General features: G+C 38.8%; 1 protein-coding gene across 2 annotated transcripts in view; it reads right to left on the bottom strand.

Moving 5' to 3' along the window:
* DDC (dopa decarboxylase) overlaps positions 1-25,653 on the bottom strand; it is an 81,315-nt gene that overhangs the window by 40,242 nt on the left and 15,420 nt on the right. For both annotated transcript variants that reach the window (XM_054817997.1, XM_054817995.1), the window contains 4 exons: positions 18,364-18,601; positions 10,792-10,905; positions 10,005-10,124; positions 3,264-3,398 (listed from right to left, as the gene is read on the bottom strand). In XM_054817997.1, coding sequence (XP_054673972.1) covers positions 3,264-3,398; positions 10,005-10,124; positions 10,792-10,905; positions 18,364-18,564 — 570 coding nt within the window. In that variant the 5' untranslated portion in view covers positions 18,565-18,601. The remainder of the gene's footprint in view (positions 1-3,263; positions 3,399-10,004; positions 10,125-10,791; positions 10,906-18,363; positions 18,602-25,653) is intronic.

Genomic DNA, 25,653 nt, shown 5'->3' with positions numbered 1-25,653 from the left:
TTTCATATAGATAGACAGATGGACACACCTACATACATATATATACATACACACACACAAATACACTAATAGAAACCCTGAAGTATTCTTGAAACCATTGCCATGGCATCATTCAGACAAGAGTTCAATTAACCTTAGTGAGAGCTTTAATTAACATGTTCACAATTAGGTTGGATTGATTAAGAGCTTCAGGATTTGGCTCCAAATCAACCAAAAGACATGCAGATAATCAGCTTGCCTGATAATGATTCAGTTGCTCGCTAGCATATTTGTATGGCATACAGCTTTGCTGAACCCTAAAAAAATATACATCATGGTATAGTATAGACTGAGATATTTTCTTACATTATAATTTTTTTAGATTACCTACTGAATAAATTGTGGTTCAATCATTCATTCATTTTGGTAGGCAATTAAGGATCATTCCCAATATGATATTTTATGTATAACCCATTTTATTTGAATTCCTTTTAAATAATATTTTTTAGAACATAAAGTACATCTCAGTAAATAAAAACAAAGATATCACTATGAAATTCTTGTAAAATTCTGAAGTACAATACTATAACTCTATTACCAGTAAAAGGTATGTTTAGCCACAAAATACTCTCCTTTAGAGCATGACTAAAACAAAAAAAAAGCTGTTTAACCTCCTATCTTCTACAATTTCATTAATCACCATTAATTTGGAAAAGAAAAAATCCTCACCTTTTCATATTGTGACTATTCTCATTCATAATCATCCTACCCTTGTTGGTTCTTGCTAGTGCCTACAAGAGCACTTACTAATTCAATTCTAATTTAGCATATAATCATGGAAAAGATTAAACCAAAACATAGGTTAAACAAGACCAGATGAAGATGAAGTTTCTGCCTTTCAACTTCAGACATCCTTGGAATGATGCGTTTTGAAGGCAGATTGACTATTAACTTGTATCTCAGCAGTACCTCTTGTTCAAGTCCTTTGGCAAACTAATTAGGCACCAGCTTGAGAGTATATGGAAGTCTAGGCTTGAAATACAACTAACTGCTTTTGATGTGAAAAACAATGTGTGTACCATAGCAATGCTATACTTCATTCAAGTGTACAATGGAAAGAGGTATTTTATAACTGATTTATACAAGAATTGTAAATAAGCAAAGTATAACAATACACTGAGGCTGTTAGCCAGTCAGAACCTCAGAATTCCTTCAAGTCTCCAAAATTGTAGTAAGGGTCTCTCATAACTACAGCCATTCACAATCTTAAGGTTAAAACTGCCAAGATGCTTTTGCATTATAACAAATCTTTAGTGACCCACTGTTCCATAGAATTCCTAGTCCTCAGCAAAGTAGTTGGGAATCTCCCACCATCCTTGAGGAGAGCAAGAAACCAAATAGAAATCAGTGAAATGAGTGGGCAGCTGCTTAAAGTAGCCAAAGAAACATGGAAAAAAAAAAAAAAAAAAAAAAAAAAGAAGGTTGATGAAGAAATGGCCTGAGAAAATTTGAGAATATTGGAAAACTACCCTGACTCTGTCCTGGTCCCAAACAGTCAGGTTTCTACTGTCAGGCGTAGCTGGATGCTTCTCTCAGCTCCGAGGTCTTACATGGTGTCCCTTGCAAGAGGAACCTCAGCCAGGATAGCCCAGGCACTAAAACAGACAGGGATCCTTTTCTGTTGTCTCCAAACCCCCAAGTCGTTATTAGGGAAAGCTTTGTTGTCAGTCCTGCTCTGTATTCATTGACACAAAGCAAAATTATTTCAATGAGATAAAGATTTTCCCCAAATGCCAACAAATTAAAATGATCTCCCAAGATATACGAGATCGGAGTTCAGCTTTCTGCTCTGTGTCTCCTTATCGTCCAACTTTTCACCTCCCTCCTAATGCATCCTTGCAGTGTTGTGTTCTGTCAGTGCGTGGTTTTCTCTCCCACAGAATGGCTTAGGTTTACTTTCTTTTGTGGATTATTGCCTATGAGTCACACAGGTCTGCTCTTAATGCAGAAGGACTGGTGAGGTCTGGAACAATCTGCTTTGAAAGGTCAGCAATATCTTAAGGCAAATCCTTCTGCAAGCATAAGATCCTCTGACCTTCAGTAAGCAGGAAGACCTGTCAGTCCTCATTTCAGGTCAGCCGCTTACATGGGACAAAAAATGAAAACGAGTAAAAGGCTTTGTGCATCACTGGGTCAGAGTTTGAGTTCTGAGACTGGCAGTCTGTGCAACACCAACCTTAGGGTCCCAGGCAAAAAAGGGACAAATATCCTTTGTGCCTTTTGAAAACAGTTATTTTTCCTCATATTTTATTGTCCTGATTCTTCTCACCCTGCAAGTGTAGTCCCTCTTCCCACCAGCAAAGAGCAAGTGTACTTTTAACTTGTTCTCTAGTGCTTTTTAACATGCACTTAGTAGTAAATCCAGGTAAGCCTGAAACCTGGCCATCTTGTTACGCAGAATCAGAGATTACTTTAAACAAAACATCAAGTTTCTTCTCTCTCGTGGACATTTAGATAAGAAAATGTCACAGCTATTGAAAGAAACTGCTTGGCCCTTCAGTAGCATTACTGTGTCAGAAAGGTAGGAGCAGCAGAACTCACAAGACTAAAATTTGCTTTCATTAGCAGTAAAAGCCTCTCATGATCCTGGCCTGCTGAGAATTTAGCCTAACTCAGTCTGCTAAATACCACTCACAGTCAGAAATCAAGGATTATGTTTTCTGTTTTCTGAGAAGATTTCTTAGCTGGATTGATACATGGAGATCTTAGGTTTTTTCTTTTAAAAAAATGATAATGTTTTGGGCTTCTTCAAGTACTATGACGAATTTTCTTTATATTCATGCACTAGGTTTGTCTGTGTGCGTGTACCTGCACCCATGCATGCATACAGGGGGAGGATGTATGTGTGTTTGTTTGCACATATGTACGTAGGAGGCAAATAATGTGCATACATGGACACACAAGCCTAGATGTGACAAAACATAGTCTAGACTTACTTAACACAACTGAAATTACCACCTTACTCCAGTAACTTTATTTAGTTCAAATGAGATCTTTTTGTAAAGAAGCAATACTTACGTGACACTGACCACCAGATATTTGTTCTTTGTATGATGGTAGCACACGTGAGATTCCACTCCATTTTTGATGTACAACAAGATTCAAACAAGCAAAACCAAATAGTCAGCAATCCAAAGAATTTATACTTAACTCACCCGCTTATTGAGATGGCTGAAATTGTTAAGTATAGGCCCCATGTTTCCATGTTTTTGACAGGTACTCACCTGATCAGAAGCATAGGCCACCAGCCTGCCCATGATGTCTGCTTCTGTTAGCTCAGGCTTTTCCGACTGCACCCGTCTGATAGTTTTTGTTCTTGCAGCAAGCAGTGAAATCAAGGTGGCCTCGCTTGCACTTCCCTGTGGGACAAATTGAAGGAAGGTTCAAAAGGAAGACGTTCCAGAAGAAGAAAAGCAACATTTTCTTCTGTAGGAATTTGCAAAGCTGTTAACAGAAACTGCATATGAGAAACTGTGCAATCTCATGCTTTTTAAGAACATGTGTGACAGCAAGGGAGGAATCTCTGTTTGATCTTGGTTTCCTCCTTCCTGACGCCTTTGTCTGCGCTCTTTAACCTCTACACTTGTGCAGTTTAGGCACCAGCCTTGCAATCAGTGCTAGAAAGCTGGAATCACAGATTTAAACGCATGTGAAAAGGCTCTCAAACCAGGCACCAATCATTTGTTAACCAGTAACAACAGCAGAGTAGCTATTGATTTCTGTTACTCTGGATTTCCGCACATTTAACTTCCATCAGAATCTGACTGTCAATTCTCATATCTATCAAGCAACATGCATAATTATAACGCTTATTTAATATCTAGCATTACCCTGGGCAAGTCGATTATTGTGTCTAAAAGAGAAAAAACAAAAGCAAAAAAGCTATGATCCAATATAGCTAACTGCATTTCAAAGTATTAGTTATGCACATTTTCTTCATCAAAAACACACAGAGGAAAGGAACAGTCACACAGTATTTCTAAATTGCACTTTGACTCACAAAACATTAGTTTAAATTGTATCTTGGATACTCTATGACAACAGAGAAGGATTTTTTTATATCAATCGACCTGTAAATTTCAGAAAAGAATACAAGTTCCTGCAAATTCTTTTTATGATTTTCTTTTTAGAACAGGCAGATGAAACATGCTCTAAACTACTTTTTTAAACTGTAAGTAACAGTTTGTAAACACATGTTCATTCATTTCAATGGTTTTGGGTGTCCATACACAAGATCGAGTTTTTAGGTACTTTCGAAGTTGAACAATTGTTGTGTGAATCTTCCTCTGCCAAGCACGTAACCGTGCAATGAATACAGTTGCTTATATTAATAAATATGTCTCAGAAATATCCCCAGTGCCAACAAGCTAATTTTGGAGTGTTGTTTCTTATCCTGTACCAAAATTCTATCCTCCCTCTGTTGAAGACCTGTGTATACTCACTAATTGCAACAAATGTTTAAATATTTGGGAAGTCTCGTTTCTCCCCTGCAAATGGGCCTGACTCGACAGATTTTATACACGAGAATGATCCCAGTGAACTCAGACTTTCTCCTAATACTGAAGTTAGCTGAGCTATTCATATGAGACAAAGCTGCCTTCTACGCATCAACATCTCTACAGTGAGTGAACTCAATCCAGCTGAAATTCAACAGCCTCATGAACAGAGTAAGCAGGAAAAAGGACAGTCCCTAAACATGTACTAAATGTATTGCCATGACAAATATATTTTATCTGCCTTGCAGATGGTGTGGGATTTTAGGAATGTAGACCACAGGGTCTGCAACAGAGCACAAAAATGAGCTGGAGACAGTTTTGTGCATTTCTCATAGCTGCTGCTGCTGCATACAGCATTATGGCAACTGAGACAAATATTACAGATACAGAATGGTATAGGAAAACAAATATCCCTCTTGGGTCAAGTAAGATAGAACTTCCATGTGGAGGCAAGTGGTGAAGGAAATTCTGTCCATTAATTAGAGAAAACATAATTTGGCAATCTCCCCATTTAATCTTATTCTGCATATGGTCTGTAGTCAGATACTCAGAATACTCATCAGAATAGCTGAACACTGAGAAATCATGCCTGTTCATAGTTCTTAAAACTCATGATGCAAAAGCGTGTGCACACAATTATCTTCTTACACATAAAGAACTTTCAAGATCTGATTCATCTTATTTTATCTGTCTAAAAAGTTATATATCTGAGATAAAATAATTGTTTAGGGTCCCTTAGTATTCACTGGAGAGAGGCAAGCATATCCAGAAAGCAATAATTCCATCTACTTTAGGCAAATATTCTGGACTGAGATAAACGGTTCCTCTAAAGGTACTTTCCTGTATGTTCAACTTTACCTGACAAAATGTGTGATGAATCTCGCACAGTGTAAGTTTCCTGATAAGAAACTTCTGTCATCATGTCTTTGTTAGCAAAACTATTTCTGCCATACTCAATACAGTATTATCTAAGTAACAGTGAAAAAAATACCTGTGTTTCCTGACAGTCCTGTGAGCTAGAATACAATGACTCACGTCCTGAGTGTCCAGATGTGAGGAATTTTTTACAGTCAAGAACATCACCTATTTTCTGAGAAACTTTTTTTTTTCCCTATTTTGTTTTTACAAGCAGTAGATAACCTTCTAAAGAACCTTGCATAATGGGCATGTACTATCCGACAATGTTGCCTGAAATACCCTTTCCAGCAATTCAGCAGATGAGAATACTTTTCATTTGTGCAAACCACTGCCACTTATTGTGATGCTCATACAGTTTTTCTGGTAAGTTGTATGTCCTCATAATGAAGTTGGGCAACATAAAGCCTGTGTGCAAGACCTAATTACATCTCACATTGGGCAAGTCACTGAAAATAACCTTTCTAAATGTGGGTTCTTCACAGTTAACGTTAGCTATAGCACCCTTGCATTTAATATGTGGGAAATAATACTAAGTATTACTTCTATTAAAATACATATTTAAGAGTGTCCTGGTTTCAACAGGGATAGAGTTAATTTTCTTTCTGACAGCTGGTGTCGTGCTGTGTTTTGGATTTAAGATGAGAATAATGTTGATAACACACCGATGTTTTAGTTGTGCTGAGCAGTCAAGGACTTGTCAGCTTCTCATACTGGCCTGCCAACAAGAAGGTGGGAGGTGCCCAAGAAGCTGGGAGGGGACACGGCCAGGACAGCTGACCCAAACTAACCAAAGGGATATTCCATACCATATGACGTCATGCTCCATATATAACTGGGAGGTTGCCCAAGAGGTGGGGCAGCTCGGGGTCTTGCTGAGCATCTGAGCATCGATGTCAGGTGGTGAGAAATTGTGCTGTTCATCACTTGTTTATTATTATTATTATTATTATTATCATCATCATCATCACCACCTTCCTTTTCTGTTCTATTAAACTGTCTATCTCAACCCACAAGTTTGTTTTTTTTTTTTCATTTTCAATTCTCTCCCCCATCCCACTGGGATGCAGGGAGTAAGTGAATGGCTGTGTAGTTGTTTTAGCTGCCGGCTGGGTTAAACCGTGACAAAAGAGATACCTGACAATCTTTCAAATATATGTGGAGAAAATGGCCTTTCTTATCTTCTTTTTTTTCGTAATGATAAGGCCCTGTAAAACTGTTAGTGTCTTTCCAGAACATGTAAGGAATGCACATATTAAAGAAATGTGCACAAATATATAAAAGAAAATGACTACAGGAAATTCCAAAGGTTAAGGCATTAATTTGAGATCTGAAAATTTAAGCCACCACTATTCTGGAGACTGCCTGGCTGGGCAGGCAAATGTCTTAGGCTCAAGATTAGCCTTAGCCTTCTGAGGAGTGCCATAAGATGTCCTGGCATCCTGGCTGTTCATCCAGGCTGGCGTGTAGTCAATGTATACAACAGTTCTTGTATAAATTTCCTTACACAAAAACAAAGATGAACAGAAAAGGGCCTGTTGCCCAGCTGAATCTTGCCTCCTGATATAGAGCTGGGACATAGCCTAAAGGCACCTAAATCCAGCAACTTGGAAATGCTTTTGGATGTCTCATGATAGGCATAGGCTTTTTCACCTTGCATCAGTTTCCATCAGTCACCTCTTTTATACTGAAGTTTACAGTGTTTGCAGAACCTGGTTTGTAAGGCTCCTCTATTCACTTCACACCAAAGTCTTGTGCTAAATATTTTTGAGGGAAAAAATCCTTGGTTCTTGAACTACTTGGCTAACTGACAAGAAAGATAAATCAGCAGCGTTCTTTGTCTGGCTAAAGACAGGTGGAGTTTCATTTTGTTTCACCCTTAAAATACTTTTTTTTTTCCAGAGCAAGAAAACTCTTTAAAATTCAAAGTAGGTACACTTTTCAGCAGTTTATCTAGAATGAACAGCAGGATACAAGCTTCAAAAAGAAAGTTGCCTTCTCACTTATTTTTAAAAGCTGTTTTTTTTCTCCTCTTGAATGCTGTATTCTGCATTAAGTGAAGGATGATGATACCTTTCCTTTTACTGCAAGCAAACAAAGGTTGCCATGGCAAGGAGGCTCAAGAGGCGGAAGAAATATCAGCAAGAGCTGATGTTCATGTCCACCAGAGCTCTGAATTGAAATTTTCTTTCATCTTTTGCCATTTTCAAGTGTCGTCTTGCACACAACAACAAAGTGCTTCATATTGACATAGACTTTCAAATGTAATTAAGAGCCAATTTTCACAGGCTCAGTTTTACCCAATACCACAATAATTACTTGGTATTTACCAAGAGAATGACTGGCGCTTTCACACGCTCATGTTGTCTTTGCCTCACGCTCTCTTATTTGTATCATTATTGTTTCAAGAGCAAGACAAGAAGATCTGCAGCACAAATGACTTCATTGCAAGCAGGAACACAGAGCACTTTCGATTCTTGAAACTCACTGGTTTCTGATGAAAATTATGGGCAATCCAGCATTGTCAGCCTGGAAGGGCAATATTTCCTGCTGATAATCATCAGGCATAATTGCTGGCTTTCACTGGTACAAAATAAATACTGTTGAGATGCATGACGAAAGCTTGATTTCTTGAGCATAACCCCCTCCCTAGTAATCGTAATGAAAAAGATCGTAACAGAGCAAGCAGATGAGTAAAGAGTCATTCTGGAAATACAGTGGTGTAGGTGCAGCTCTGTCCAGCAGAATCATAGCAGTTGGGTTAAATGCATATTTGCCAGGGAAGATGTTGGGAAGAATTCATTGGAATATGCTCTAGGCATTTGCAGCTGAGATCAAAGAAAGAAGCCCCTACTTCTAGCATGTAATTCAGATGTACTTTAGAAGCCTATCTTAGGATAAAATGGATTGTGCCCTGGCCTCCAATGACCAGACTCCAGAGATTGTCAAAGCAGCACAGAACAATTATATAAATTCAGTCTTTTTCATAGTAGAGATCTATTTTAGTTAGATTAATAGCTGTGACCAGAGTCTGTGTTTGCAGAAAGACCATGCACTAGTGGAGCGATGGCTGACAAACAATATAGCTTTATCATGCATGCAAGTTTGCCCATTGATGATATATTCATTATCATACAGATACTCTGTTCAGACATTGTAGGCTTTCATTAAGCAGTCAATGTCAACCTTTGTGGGGTTTGTTCTATTTTGGATACTGCATTGTGGTCTGAAAATTGTATTATTTACTGATAGAACCGTTTAGGTTCAAATTTTAAGCAGCTCAATTTTATTTATTGTTATGATATTTCATTTTGTTATATAAGGAAAGCTTGTTAAAATAATTTCAACTTCTTTGACAAAGACTGATAGACTTTCTACTGCATTCTGTTATTTTTATTTATAGAAGATTCTCTCCTATGTTCTTATCTTTTTCTTGATCTCTAGCACTTTTTTCCTGAAAAAAAGGAAGGCTGTTCTGGAAACTGACTGAAGTAAAACAATTGAGTATGTCTAAGGTGGACCTCATGCAAGCCTTTGTAACCACTTTTCGTGATGCTGTACTGAAAATCCTCAGATATATTTCTATTTGAGAACTTTGTTTCTATTTACAGCCATGAAACATTGCTGCACATTGTTGGTAAGTATAAGCTCACTTCACTTGATCAACAAATTAAAGTTTCCATCCTACACGATTTTTCAACATTATGATTTGAATTTTAAGCCCAAATTTTGCTGTTAAGTTGAACTGCTAACAATTCTTCACAGATTTATTTGGTCTGGCTGAGATGGAGTTAATTGTCACTATAGCAGCCCTCACAGCGCTCGCTGTGTATTGGCAGCCAGCAAGGTGTTGGTAACACACCGGTGTTTTGGCTATTAATGAGCAGGGCTGGCACAGCACCAGGGCTGTCTCTCTCCAACATTTCCTTCCCCCTCACCACTAGGCTGGGGGTGGGCAAGATCTTGGGAGAGGACACAGCCAGGACAGCTGACCCAGATGGACCAAAGGGATATTCCATACCATATGACGTCTGCTCAGCAATAAAAGCTCAGAGAAAGGAGGAGGAAGGGGGGGTATTTGTTAGTTATAACCTTTGTCTTCCAGAGGCCTGCTTTCTGGGAAGTGGCTGGACATCGCCAGCTGATGGGAAGTAGAAAATAAGTCTTTTGGTTTTGTTTTTTTTTCCTTTGCTTCCCTGCATGACCTTTGCTTTTGCTTTATTAAACTGCCTTTATGTTGGCCCATGAGGTTTTTTCCATCTTCTTTTCTCCCTCCTGTCCTGCTGAGGTGGGGACTGATAGAGCAGCTTGGTGGGCATCTGGTGTTCAGCCAAGGTCAACCCACCACAACAGAGTGTTTCAGAATTCAACTGTTCTGAAAACAAAACGATTATTTTCATGAATGATTCTACCCACCTATGGGGTGAAATCTGAAAGGAACCCATGTAGCAGAAAAAATGTATCTTTCCTTTATTAGTGTTTTGGTATGAAGGTTTTACAAAATCATAAAGTCCTCAAACTCATCCAGTATTCTTTTTTCATATCCCCTCTTACCTGAATGACTCCTCCACCTTGGCCATCCTTCCCAGCTAAAAACTCTGCAGGTAAATTAATCATCTTCCCTAGCCAATCCAGCATGACAGTCTCCAGCTCTGTGCAAGCGGGACTTGCGGCCTGTGTTAAAAAATAGAACAGAGGGAATAACATCACTAGACCATGAGGAGAAATAGGATCCACCAGAGCAAGAATAACTCTCTCTCTCTCTCTCTCTCTCTCTCTCACTGTGTCTTTTGATTATAGAGGAAGAGACTGCTGACTAACTTCACCAGCTAAATTAGGGACCCGAAGACCATTTTGTGCATGTTGTTTCTAGTACTTACTAAAAAAAATGTCAAACTAGGCCTCATGTAGAACCATGACTATCAAATGTCAAAGCTACCAACCTCATTTGAGAAGAGCCCATCTCATATGAATGTGGAGTTTTTTTAACACAATTTTCCGTTCATCCAGATGATAAAAGAAATAGCAACACCCGGTGATAGGCAACAGTGATATTACTTAATGAATTACCAGTGAGTTTGCACTGCTACCACTAACTTTAAATGCTGGTGATTTTTCAAGGGGAAAACTTCTAACAGGAAATAGCCTTTTATTACAGGAGTCATTCGGAGTGCCTAAGTGAAAACACTTAATTAGTCAAGGAAATTTACCTATAAAAATTGTCCTGTGACTTCACTGCTCTTAATCAACAATTTAATTGAAGAATGTTACTGAAATGCTTAAAATCTTGGCAAGGTGAAGCACCATTACCACATAGCATTACATACCCCAGTAAACTTACCCAAGAGAAGCCCACACATCCTATTCCACCACACAACATATCTGCAAGAAGAGCTGGGAAGGAAGAGGCTGCAGGGAAGTAGGCAAAAAAGTATGGACTGTGCCAGTGAGTCACCTGTATTAAGGGGAAAATGGTCACTTTTAATGAATGCAGGAAGCAGAAACAAATTGTCACAAAATCAGAAAAGATTGGAGGTTGGGACCAGTCGACAATTCTCTGCTACCTGTCTGTAACACAGGATCGCCTTTTTTAGAAAAGCTTACCTTGTTTTTTCTCAATTTTTTATCTTTTACTCAAATTAGAAATAAATTCTTGCCCTCACCTCCCAACAGTTCCAAAATCAGAGTTCTCCAATTGTCTACCTAGAAGAAAAGAATTGCATGGGCAGTGGCAGCGTGAGTTTTTGTGCAGCGCACTCTTCTTGAGCCTCTGCTTTCAGGCACTCTGGTATTTTGTTCTTTCATCTCTGTCATGCGACTGACTTAGCAAGAGTGTTTTCAGTGTAGCAGAGGTTCACAGAACTCTCCTGGCCACTCTCTGGAGTTATTTGCTAACATTCAGGCACCGAATCTGGCCAAATAGCTCCTCACCACAAAATGAAACAATCTATTCCAGTATCCAGTGACTGCTGTAGAAAATTAAACTATCATCTCCCTATAACAAGTGGTGATTTGTGTACAGTTCCACTTTATATGTACTAATATGAGAGAACAACAAAACAACTGCACAAATTGTAGTCAATTGTCTTGCAGCAGCAATATTTAGAATTATCTTATGCGATGTCTAGGCAACTTTTAAGGATCTGTGAGATACTTGATAGTGCTCCACAACTCCAATCTAATAAAATTTGAAAACAGGAAATGTACTGCCACACTGCAATGTTCAGTCAAAATAATGTGATATGATATGTTTGGCAAAAACAGCTTTCACATTCAAGACAAAAGGCAAATTTTAGGAAAAAGTTCTTCTAGAATACTAGATGGAATATAAGCAAGAATTCAACAGAATGCATGTAAGATCTTTCCTTGGCTGGAAATCCAGAGGCTGCTGAGATATTGAAGCCTAGCCTTTTCTTATGCTGGTTCTTTTCTTCTTTTTTTTTTAATGCTGGAGTTCTGTTACTGCTGGAGGATGGTAAGAGCATCCTGAGAGCATCACTTGCTGAGCTCAGTGTTTCCTTACTGTTTTGTTCCACATTCCTACCTCTAATAAATTTTACTTTTCACACTCCCCTCTCTCCCAGTCTGTGATAAGGTTTCTGGTTCTGGAGCTAACTCAGGGATCACTGTACCGCATGGTTCTGCATGCTGCAAATTTATTTCCTCTTTTCTTTTTATTTCCTCTTCTAACCTTCTTCATGCCAAGATCCAGCTCTACTTTAAGGGACATGCTCCATGCTAAGGGGAAACTGTCTTAAATCTTGTATACACAATGAATCAGATATCACTTCTGCTGTAGTATACTATATATAGTAATTCAGATGACCCTATCTCTTTCATATGAAACCAGCTCCTATCCACAACCTGGTATGCTCAAGATTTCACTTTTACTGGTCACTGGGTCCAAACCTGCTCAAGTCAAGTATCCAAAGACAAGCCACTGTGAACATTTTTAGCTGTATCTCTTATATCTGGTCAGGATCTCTTTCTTCAACAAAGTTTTAGAGCACTTGCGGCAAACACCTTCCTTCACAAATCAGAAAAGAGATGGGATGGGACTTGGTTCTTCACAGGAAAACAATAAACAGATAAAAAAATACTCAATAAACAGCAGTCCCTGATAGGACCCACATGCACAGGCTTTCACTGATGTCCATAATGAGTCAGGGCTACCACTGTTCATCTCCCCAGCTCTAATCCTCTGTGATCTATAAGACTTGTGACATTCATCTTGGGTTAATCAAGTTAAACTGCCTACTTGTTGGGAGCCATTTGTTTGATGAAACACAGCAGATTCCAGTTGCACCACTCACACAAAGAGAAAAAGCCAAAAGCCCTAGGGCAAACGCAGCTGTAGTTCTTCCTCCTGCCTCCCCTTCCCCCTTTGCTTGAAGCAGCTGTAAAATTAATTTCTTTTGCTATGTTGGAACAGACACAGTCAAATATTGCAGAGTGTGATATAATTGATGCTTGTTTTTTTCAGTCCTCTGCTGATAAAAGTGTCTTGGGTTCAGTAATTACCACTCTAATGCTTCTCAGAGACATTTTATTTCCCAGATTTCTTCTAAGGATGTCTTTTTTGCCTTGGCTTGCTTAGTCTAAGCAAGAGTCTTCCTTTACCACACCCTAAGGATAGGTAGTTCAGCTGAAAGTTCATAGATTAATGGATCCAATGTGAGGAAAATTAGCATCTTCAGTACTGCTATTTGCAGTTACAACTAAACTTGATCATTTTTGGCTCTGAAAAAAGAGGAGATATACTTCAGGAGAACAGAGCAGGCTGATAAGAGAAATGTGACTCCCACTGATATTTCTACATGCAGACTCCTTCCACCTTGGCTTCCTGCTGTGGAAATCAGAGTTCAGCAGTTGTTCTCTCAGTTCCTGTGTTAATATTATGAACTTAGCACCATTATGGACATTATCGTTTAGTGGACTGCCCTTTGAAGGTCTACATCCAATTTCACAAGAAGTCTCCATAAATGAGTTTTACCACTCATGAATGCTTGTTCTCCTAAAGGGTAAAGACAGCAATAGATACTGCATTATTGCTTTACACAATTAATTGATCCTTGCTTCTCTGAAGGAACACTATTTTCACATTTTCATTCATCCAATAAGTAGCAAAAATCTGAACACAACTAACACAGTAAAGTTATCAACATTATGGGCAAAACAAGGTTTTATGACTTCTGTCATACTACTTATTCTCTCTGAGGAAGTCCAGTTTCTCATTTATGAAATGGAGATAAGTCATTCCCCAGTGAAACACTGGAAAAGTTCTATAGCTGAAAATCACTAGAACTAGCATATAATAAGGAAGTGCTGACAGGACAGCATTATAGGGGGAAGCTCTCATATCTTTTCTGGGAAATCAGAACAAGTGGGTGCCTGTCTGAGGCACCTGTATGCTATGGCATGACACATGGGAAGCAAACAGGAGAAGTTTGAAGGCCGTGTGCAGTTATAGGGCTGTCGTCACGTTGAGATGTGGTGGGATAGCTTGCATGACTGAAGTGCTGCAGTAGATGAGGACAGGCTCTTTATGAAGGACAGACCAGGAAGGTGAGGCAGGGGAATGGTCCTTTATGCAAGAGAGCAGCAGGAGTGCAGGGAGCTTTGCCTAGGGATGGACAATTAGCCAGTCAAGAGCTTATGAGTCAGGACTGGTGGAGATTTCAAGATGAGCAACATTCGGGTGGGTGTCTGCTACAGACCACCTGATCAGGAAGAAGTACATGAATATAGCATTCAGACAGCTGGAAGAAACCTCATGTTCACAGGTCATAGTCCTCACAGGGGACTCCAACCAAGCTGATATCTGCTGGACATACAACACAGCAGGGCACAAACAGTCCAGGAGATTTCTGGAGTGCATTGATGATAATTTCCTAACACGGGTGATGGAGGAACTGATGAGGAGAGACACACTGTGGGACCAGATACTAACAAACTTACCTATACTAGGAAAAATTTCTTCACTGAAAGGGTTATCAAGCATTGGAACAGGCTGCCCAGGGAAGTGATTGAGTCATCACCCCTGGAGGTATTTAAGACATGTAGATGTGGTGCTTAGGAACATGGTTTAGTGGTTGGACTTGGCAGTGCTAGGTTAATGGTTGGACTTGATGGTCATAAAGGTCTTTTCCAACCAAAACGATTCTATGATTCTATTCTATTCCAAACAAGAAAGAACTGGTCAGGGTTCTGAAAGCCAGGGGCAGCCTTGACTGCAGTCACCGTGAGATGGCGGAGTTCAGGATCATGAGAGCAGGAAGAAAGGCATAAAGCAGGACCATAACCTTGGGCTTCAGGAGAGTGGAATTTGGCCTATTACAGGACCTGCTTGGAAGAATCCCATAGGAGACAGACATAGAGAGAAGAGTGGTCCAGAAGAACTGGTTGATTTTCAAGGATCACATCCTCCAAATTCAACAGTGGTCCACCCCACATGTAAGAAGTCAAGCAAGAGTGGCAGGAGGCCTTCATAGATCAACAATTATCTCCTGAAAATGCTCAAATGTAAAAAGAAAGCGTATAAGAAAAGTAAGGAGGGTAAAGTGACCCAGGAGAGAAGGGCTATAAAGACACTGTCTGAGTATGTTGGGACAGATTTAGGAAAGCTAAAGCCATCTAGAGTTGAATCTGGTGAGGGATGTGAAGGGCAAGAAGAAAGACTTCTGCAGGTTCATCAGCATTAAAAGGAAAGTAAGGTACATGTAGGCCTGCTGTCAAATGGGCTTGGGAGCTTGATGACAAAGGACAGGGAAAAGGCTGAGGTGCTCAATGTCTTTTTCACCTCAGTCTTTACTGGTAAATTTCCCTTCAGGAACACCAGGCTCCTGAGACATATGGGAAAGCCTTGAGCAAGGAAGATCTCACCTGGAGGAGGATCAGGTTAGGAAACATTTAAATTAACTGGACAACTGGACATACATGAGTCCATGGAGCCTAATGAGATGCACTCACAAGTGCTGCAGGAGCTAGACAATGTCATTGAGATCACTCTCAAATATCTTTGAAAGGTTATGGCAACTAGGAAATGTTCCTGAGGACTGGGAAAAAGGAAATGTCGCTCTTATCTTCAAGAAGGGCTAGAAGGAGGATCTGGGAAATTACAGGCCTCACCTCATTCCCAGGGAAGATGACAGAACCTTGAAGCTATTTCCAAACATATTAAGGACAAGAAGGCAATTTGCACTAGGCAGCAAAGATTTATGAAGGGGAAATCATGCCTAAGCAACCTGACAGCCTTCTATAAGATGTCTGGCTTGATGGACAACGGCAGAGCACAGGATATCACTAAGATTTTCAATACTGTCTCCCATAATATCCTTACTGACTCAATGATGAAATATGGACTAGATAAGTGGACAGTGGAGTGAAGACTGGCTAAATTGCCAGACTCATAGGGTTGTGATCAGTGGCATAAAGTCCAGCTGGAGGCCAGCAGTGTACCCCAGGAATCAATACCATGGCCAGTATTGTTTAACATCTCCATTAATGACCTGGACAGAGGTTAATGGGACAGAGTGCACTCTCAGCAGTTTTGCAGATGATTTAAAATTGGGAGGAGTGTTTGATATACTGTATGGTCATGCTGCAATTCAAAGGGACCTCAACTGCAGAAATGAGCCAACAGGAATCTCGTGAAGTTCAACAGAGAAATACAAAATCCTGTACCTGGGGAGGAATAACCCCCTGCACCAGTACAGGCCAGGGACGGACTGGCTGGAACCAGCTCTGCAGAAATGGACCTGCGGGTTGTGGTGTACAAGCTGAACATAAGCCAGCAATGTGCCCTTACAGCAAACAAGGCCAACAGCATCCTGGGCGACATTAGGAAAACTGTTGCCAGCAGGTCAAAAGAGGTGATCCTTCCCTTTTACTCAGCACTAGTGAGGCCACACCTGGAATGCTGTGTCTAATTCTGGGTTCTCCAGTACAAGAAGGACATGGGCATATTGGAGTGATTCCAGTGAAAGGCTGTGGAGATGACTGATGGACTGGAGCATCTGTCATACGATGAGAGGCTGAGAGAGCTGGGACTGTTCAGCTTGCAGAAAGCTCAGGGGGTATCTTGTGTATAAACACTTCATAGGAGGGTGTAAAGGAGTTTAAACTAGCTTCTTTTCAGTGGTATCCAGTGAAAAGACAGGAAGAAATGTGTAAAAAGTGAAATACAGAAAATTCCACTTAAACATAAGAAAAACTTTTTTTACTGTGAAGGTGGTCAAACTTTGGAACAGGAAAACAGAGAGATTGTGAAGATATCATCCTTGGAGATATTCAACACCCAATTCGACATGGTCGTGAGCAACCTGCTCTAACTGACTCCACTTTGAGCAGTGGAGGTGGACTAAATAATCTCTAGAGGTGCCATCCAACTTCTACCGTACTATGACTGTGATGTGCTCATATGAGTCTTCAGTATTTAGTATAAACAACACAGGCAGAATCAGAGTTACTATAAGAACTGGGATTTATGTACTTGTGCTCTTTGTGTCACAAACACTAGAGGACAATTTTGGATAGAACATTTCTTCTTCAGAATGTATCACTTCATAAAAGTAAACTTATTTGCAGGGCATATAAATATCAAGAAAAAATCAATTTAGCTAAGTGGAAACATGACATGTTGACGACTTAATTGAAATTGAATGTCTCACTTTCTATTCTCAAATGATTCATCTCTAATTTTTTAATAGTATGTTATTTTATTGAATGTTCTCAAGTGTTTTCTGTTCTACTTCACAGACAAAAATAATTGGTTAGTATTTTCCTCCAATGAGAAGGGAAAGGTAATTGTATCTATGAGCAGCAATGAAAGTATTTGCATATGTTGGACATAATTATCTTATCTAATCTGCACTGATTTAATTCTATTGGATTTAAGACATCATCCACAAATCTTTGAGAAGAGTGGAGAGATTTCCATTGACTTCAGTGGAGCTTTTGCCTGTGAAAGGACAGCAGGGTTGGCTCCAAGGGAAACAAGATAAGGCCAGATTGAATATCAAATATTTACATTGGTCAATGAAAAAGAATTGGTATTATAGTACACTGTCTAAACACATTTGCAGATCAGTGCTTCCATGTCCAGTCACATAGCAATCGTATCGCCTAGCTACATCCAGAGAAACAACCCAAAGTGGTATTGCAAAGATCCAAAGGAGAGATTCCTCATTGACATTTACTAATAAGCTGCAAGCTACTTGCAAGCCTTAGGAGACAACCATATATTTAAAATTAAAAAGGTATACCATGAGTGGAAAAACAAGAAAGATTTAGAACTGGAAAATGCCAGATGCTTTGTTTTGCATTGTCTGTCCAATACTGATCTATCCAAGAACTAATATTTAGGTAGTAGCCATCTGCCTTAAAAGGTACTAGAAGAAGTTGACATTTAGGAGAGTAAGTCAACAGAACAAGTATTGGGGAGAATCCTTTCTAGTCAACTCTGTAATAAAAAGAAATCTCCTAAGAGAATTTTAACATTTAAAGATCAGCTGGAAGGAACACTTTAAGCACAGCAGAGTAATAAAAATCCCATTTTATAAAATATTTACTATGCTTTGCAAGTAGCAAAAATATCACATGAAACTGAAAGTTATGAAGCTTTGCCTTAACCAATTCAAGGGAAGAAAGGGGATTATTTCCAAAAGCAAGCCTTGTGTGAAGCAAAAGAATGATCTGATTATTTCTAGCAAGAACAGAAAACATTAGTTGTGTAACATGTTAGATTGTATTTTACTATGGATGTAAAGCAGACTCCTGCCTTCTAAAAGCTAATCAGTGTGGGTACTTATGTTCGTAACATCTAGCTGCACAGACTTCAATTCACGTTTTCCTTAAAGTCTTTGAAAACCTAAATGCAGTATTGAAGATTACACTACAGATCCATTTTTCTTACCCCTGGCATAATGATCTTCTCAATGTCTTTAAAGACATCCTCAAAGCTCTCAGGATCTTGGGGTGCACGGTCTGGAATGAGGGGCCTTAGATATCCTGGTTCCACATCTGGGAAGACCTGTCTTTTATCTATCTTCTCCAGGTAATCTGCAATATAGTCCACCATCTCCTTCCCTCTCTTGCGGAACTCTGCAGCATCCATGGGTATCAGTGTTTAGGACTTATTATCAGAAAAAATCCTAAAAAAAAAAAAAAAAAAGTCACTTTTGAAAGAAAATATTGCTAGTTTTAAACCTGTTATTCAGATGATTTATAGGATGACTCATAGGGCCTTTTTGAAAAGACCAGACACTCTTTTATTTCTGCATATTAGGCCAATGCCCACACACTGTTGCATTCTGCTCCACTCCAATATTAGCTGGACATTGTATAGAAGTAAATCACACTGTTAAATCTTTGATGCCTAGGTCATGATGTAGATTAGATTAATACAGATAGGCTGTATCTTTAGCACATAAGAGCAGTAGAGGCACATCGATGAAGATTCAGAAATCGCAGATTTAATCCCTACTGCTACTGGTTGCCACAAGGACATGGCACTGTCATGTAGTACATAATCAATTCTCTCCTGCCTTATAAAGAAGAGGTCTAAGGAAATAGCATGCTGTGCGTCTCTGTTATAATCTACAATAACAAGCTATAATAATCACAGTTATCACAGTGATCCACTGTGCTGCCCTGTCATTTTATCTACTTTTTGCCTCCTGTCTTGCCTCAAGATGTAGCTTCTTTACTCTTACTGCAAATGCACGTGCTGTGCCATTTACAAAACCTTATTTCTTACCAAGGTTTCAATTAGAATTCACTTAGAGTTGATCTGTACTGTATTTTTCAAGAGGATACAAGGAAGCTCTGTCTGGGGCTCTCCCTGTTTCCAAGATGTTGGTCTGGAGGTCTAGGTGTGCTTTGAGCTAGGCAGAGACTGTGTGAGCACACCCAGGGCGATGTATGGCTCGGCTAAGATGAGCTGGAGTTTGCCTGCAAAGTGCTGTGCAAACTTAAATTCATATTGCTAGAGTGCCCACTCCTGCCATCCTGGCCTGCCCAACTTTTGTACTGAATGTGGCTGTGCATTTTGTGTGCTCAGTGAATACAAGGTTGAGACCACAGTACCTGAAAAGTGCCCAAGAGTCTTTATGCACTCAGATCGAGTGAATGACACTGTTCTTTGGGATCTAGTAAGAAAATTGGCAAGTAAAACAAGGATACTCACTGCTGGTGTAAAGAATTACTACGCTTAGTTTGCATACCTTCAAATCTTCACTTTGTATGGAAATAATTATATTAAGCACCATGCGAATATTATGTAATTAAGAGGCAATTTCTTAGATATCAGTTATTTGTGCTAAGGATTCATATCTGAGGACATAATTTTGAGAAAAGAGAGACCCTTCTGGGCTTTATTATATTTGAATTAGTACTGTCACATTACAAAAGAAAGACATCATTGATAAACATCGTCCTGGAGACATCTCTGCTGCTACAAATAGAGGATCTGGGATTTGTGTGGAGCAGCTGCTGCTGCTATTTAAGAAAGCAGGGTGCTGCTGTAGGTCATGAACCACTTGGGAAAGCAAGGATCTGCACAGTAGGGACTTCTAGCCCCCTAGAGACTAGCTGTTCTTGTTGCTATTTTGTTAGAGTTATATTACTCTCTTTAACCATCACGTAAGTGTTCATTTGGCTCGCTCTATGCCTTTCTGAAAGGGGAATTAGGACCTTTCTCAGATCTTGCGACTAAGTTGCCGGAAACACATTACCAGTAGTCATTACGGTCCTCAGAGGATTCTGGTGGGCAGTTTTGTGTGTCATCTCCCCTTTGAAATACTGTATTTAAGCAAGCAGCTTTGTTTCCGCTCCTTTACAAACAGGATGATTCCATTTCTTCAATACCCCCCAAATCTTATGTGCATTTTCATTTAATGTATCTTTGATCATTTAATAAACTTTGATCTTTAATAAACTTTCTAAATAAGTCAGCATGAACTGCAGCAATCAATATGCATCTCTGTGGCAGCAATCCAATTACACCCCAAGGTTCAGTTCTTTGGGTTAGATATTTTTGCCAGAAGAAATCTAAACATTATACTGTTTCACTTCTTTTTCAAAGTATCTCTAACTTAACTTATGCTGTCATTATATCTTTCATGCTACTTCACTCATAAGTTCATTGCTATAGCATGCTCTAAAGAACTTGCACGTGGTAATCTGTTATTTTTTTCTCTAGTTTCAGAGATGAAAGCTGTGAAGATAGGAATTTAACCCATGACTTCCTAATTAGTGAGAGTTGCCTGAGACTGAACTGACTCAGAATTTGAGGATTTGGTGTTTCTAGCATTACTGTTTGTCACCATTGACTTACAATTATTCCTATGGACTTTTACACACAGATCAGTTCAGCTGAGCATCTCATTCAGTATCTGTGGGTCCAATGAACTGTCAGTACGATGCCAGAACAGGTAAGAGTATCACTATACTACTCTTTAGCCTTACTTTTTATCAATCAAATATAGGGCAGCATTTAATGTAGAAGCTTCTGTGGATTACTTGGTCTTTTCCCAAAATATTAATCAAATGGCATAAATTAAATAGCATCATGTGTAAGCTCAAAACAGCTCACACACACATAGACAAAAATAAATTTACTTTATCATATTACCACAACATAGATACTATATTGTATGGCTTGTGACCATTTTTCTACCACCTAGGTTTTTTTGGATCTGAAATTTCTTTCTATTCCGAGTAATATTTGCATCATCTTGTTCTTATGTAGTACGCTGATATAATTTATTGTCATTTTTATTATTAGCAGTTTGGACATTCTTTTTGGATATGAGGATAAGCAAATAAAATTCAGATCTAAACATCAGATACACATTCTGTGGTTTCAGCCTACGACCATAGAACTGAAAATTATCACCTCAGTTTGACAAAATACACATTTTAGATAATCACTGAGATTTTACTTGTTGTTTGCTAACTATTGTTCTTCCCAAAACCTGGAGGTCCACTGGCTCATCCTAACATTTTTTTTGGCTGCGCTACTTCTGCATAAATCACTGTTGTAATAACATTCTCAAAATTCAGGATAAAGAATTACATTACAGGGGAAACCCACTGTTTTGCATGTGAGAAGTAATTGAACCAGGAAGCTTAAGCATAAAGAATGGGAGGGTGAACCATCCGTCCCAAATTTGCCATAGTTGCTGCAGTGTTATAAATTGATATAAACTAGTATCTAGTTAACCTCTAATGAACTTTGAGTTCAGTTTGATCCAGTGAAATACATTAATCTGCTTCAATGTGAAGCAAAGTATTTAATTCTATTTTCCCCCAAAGAAAATACTGAGAAATTAAAATCTATCTAAACATCTATGTATTTTTATGTATCCATGCATCTTCTTTCCTAAAAGTCCTTGCCTGAAAATTCTTTATCTACTGTAATAGCCATATCTCACCGGGAACTGTGAAGGCATACTCCTTGCAGGAACACAGTGGTCATTTAAATTTTCCTTTTCACCTCCCATTTTATATCTGTTCTTCTGTGAGTGACAAGACCCACTTATACTCTCATCCCTATTTTTACTCTCTTCCTCAACCATTCATTATTGATCTCACTTCATCTACTTGAAAGTATTACTTGCTATGGAAGCCACATCCAGCAGACTGAATATCTGACAATTGTAATGCTTACCAGTTAGTACTATAAAAATGCAAATTACTTCATCTCTCTACCAGTACAGAATATTTCTCTCTTCTACCTCTCACATGCATGTACAACGCATGTACAATGCAACAACACAATGCATAGAGAGAGACCTTCCCTCTATGCCAGTATTTTTTAAAATTATAGAAGGTGATTGTCTAAGAAGCAAAATACCTCAGACAACTCATCCCTTGGGATCTAGAATGAAAACACTGTTTGAGACCATCCATATTTTCTGAAGGGCTGAGTGTTACAATCTGTGTGTACTTGAAATATCCACTTAAGTCGAAGGGACTTAAACTGCAAAATAATGCAGGCTGAGTTTCCAAAACTAAATGGAAATTTCAGAGAAACTGAGCCTCTCTCCAAAGTATTTAATAATAGTCTATTTTCTTGAAGGCCCACAAAGAGTGATAAAGGCTCCAGAGATCCCACACTTCCCGGGATGAATTTCAGCATATTTGATATCTGCCAGCTGAACTCCAAGTGAGGAGAGCACACTTTCTCAGGAGGCACCATGCCTAGTTATCAACTTCTACCACTTTGTAAGCACAGTCTGCATTCAAATTCATCAACAGCTTCACTACATTATGTCTGAGCGCTTTTGTTCCCCGCAAGAATCAATGGATATTGTCACTACTGCACACTTCTTCAGATCAAATTCTACTTACTGGGGAAGATTGAGTTTTGCTCTTAACTTCAGGTAAAAACAAGAACAATCATGTTAAACCTTAAATGTTATCAATGTATCTATTATTATTATTAATATATAATTATAATTATTATCAATAATAATCATATATAAGCTCTTTGCTCTTTAATTTTGCTGGAATTTGTCATAAGCATGCTACACAATCTGAAGTTGACATCCTTCACTGCTTTGTTTAAACTACTCCTTCCACCTCAACGCACTGAAATTAGAACACGGCAACATTTTCTTTTAGTGAAGTTACCAAAAACTGTTGTTAGACTGTAGATTCAATATAATGTTAATTTGATAACCATTTTGTATGAAACTAAACCATACAAATGAGCAGTTTGCATACAATTAAGTATTAAATACATTTATAGATATATTATTATGTAGATAACATTCAGCTTATTCAATATTTCTCTTAAAAAGTATTATTTATAATTTTAGAATCTGTTTTTTGCATTAATTAAATATAAAGGTAAAAGATATCTAAATACTACCATGAAATTTATGAGAAATAAAAAGAGAAAAAAGAGGAAAAAAGGGTGAAAGAGGAAAAAGATGAAAAAGAGAACAAATGAGGTGAGAGGTATAGTTGACGTATTATAATTTTATGAGTGCCTGTTCTCCAGTTCATCAAAGTAAAATAAAAAACAGCTAACATAATAAAATCTTTTAGCAGCTCCTGTTATTAAATACAGAAAGGAAGAATGCATAGATGCATTAATAGCACCTTAAATGATAGCTGCATTGGCTCAAAAAAAGTAATAACTGTATATCTTTCCAATAGATGAGACAAGTGCACTTTCTATTCTGCCACTGATTGTTGCAGAATATAATGTAATTTAAAGGATTGTGGTGCTACAGTGACACCATTGAAGCCATGAGGACTTTCTGCTATTTAAACCAACAAGGTGAAGGTTTTTGCAGCTGTTGCTACTGTTAAGCTAAACTCCTACTATTGGCAATAGGAGTATTGCCTCAGTAAGCATGTCAGGATTAATTTTATTTCAGCATGAGTAAAAAGGAACTGGATCTGCTTTGTACTTCTACCTTTGCACAAGCCAAGTGTTAGTTATATATGTTACAGGCCCTACATTTCATTTAAAAATTTCATTTTCCAGTTAGAAGTTGCTGGTTTTATTCATTGCTGTCACTGGCACAGAGTCTGCAACTTAGTGATTTTCCCTTCTGAGGTCTTGTAGTGATGGGAAAGGGTTATTTCTGAGGAAAACCTTGCCCTAAAAAGTCATGCATTGAATTTATCTTGAAAATTTTATCATTCAAAATATTTGGCAGAGAATTTCTCAAGGTCTGCTTGGTTGCTCAGAACTGTTGCACTTGGAAAGACAAGATATAAACTTTTGGAAACATAGGATTCTGCATAAACGTACATAAACAGTTATAGTTGACATACATCATACATAAAACCAAGAGAACACAATATGAGAGGTGCACACCACATTGTGCAAACTTAGGTTAAAAATAAATGCTTTTTGAGCATCCTGGATTGTCCCTAAAATAACACAGGGTGGCTGTTTATTAGCCGAGATCCCACTCTAAGTAACCAATTGTTGCATTAATCCAAACATACCTACTTGAATTCAATAACCACAAAGCTTTAAGGACAAAGAATGTTACTTACAGTGAGTTGGTAAGGTTTTTCCTTCTCCTCTCTCTTTCTCACTGTCTTTCTTTGCTCCTCTGTGACAGCTATAAAGCGCAGAGGATGCAGTTGCCAGCATATATAGGCAGAGTATCCACATCCCCTCAGCCTATCACAGCCAAGTGCTTTGCATTGAACATGCAGCAGCAGCATCTCCCCCTCCTCCCACACCTCCTCCAAAATATACTTTGCAAAAAAAGCTACCCGAAAGGCAGAATGATCTGACTGAGAAACAGCCATTGCCTATGTTAACTGTGAAGTGGGGTGTGTTTCCTTCCATGAACTCCATTAACAAGTCTGACAGTGAGCGTCTGATCACATGCTCTCGGTCTGTGATACACACACGCCAGGACATTTCTGCTGTGGCTGTTGCTGTAAAAGCAAGTGCTTTGAACCACTTCTGTGAAACATTATTTTCAGGAAAGAAACACAGATACAGTTTAAACACCACTCAAGTGACTGCAAGCTCTGAACAGGTTTACATGTGAGACGAACATCCTCAGATATGCTGTATCTAACTTTTTCCAGTTTCTCTCTTTCATCATATGTACACTTAAAAGCAATAGTAAATGTTCAAGATTTGTTTCCCTATTCTAAAAGAAAAGTTTTATGGGGAGTTCTCTTTCCTAGATGAATCCAGGTAACTGCCTGTCATTTTTATTTAGTTCAAGTTTGTTTTAAAAAATACTATCAGGATTTCATAGTCCTGAACAGTTTATAGCTAGGTAGTAGCAGGAGATCTGGGATAGCTGCTGCTCCCAGACTGGTCTCTAGTGCATGGAAGTCTTACAGCCAACCTTTTTGTGAAGGAGGAAAAAGTTCTGGCTGTCATATATTTTAAAACTGTCATGGCTGTGTTTGCTGTTATAATGATATGAAGTCAATTATAATTCTGCTACAATTCTGAAATAGCCTATTCAAAATAAAAGCAGGACCTAAAATCCACGGACAGGCTTGAGGGCTCCATTGCGCTTGTTGTGCTAGATGTTACTCCGTGATCTGACTTGCACTTTCCATTCTTGGGTTGTGCCTGCTGTAATGATCAGTCTATAACCTTGAAAGCACCGACAAATCCCAGGGTCGGCTGCAGCTGGCTCTCAGTTGTTTTCCACCGCAAACCATCTCCTGAGTGCCCATGGTTACAGCTTGGACAAATTGGGAC

The sequence above is a fragment of the Grus americana genome, chromosome 2, assembly GCF_028858705.1.
Source record: "Grus americana isolate bGruAme1 chromosome 2, bGruAme1.mat, whole genome shotgun sequence".
Classification (NCBI taxonomy): domain Eukaryota; kingdom Metazoa; phylum Chordata; class Aves; order Gruiformes; family Gruidae; genus Grus; species Grus americana.
The sequence above is the reverse complement of the archived record's forward strand: the minus strand, read 5'-3'. Positions and strand labels throughout refer to the sequence as shown.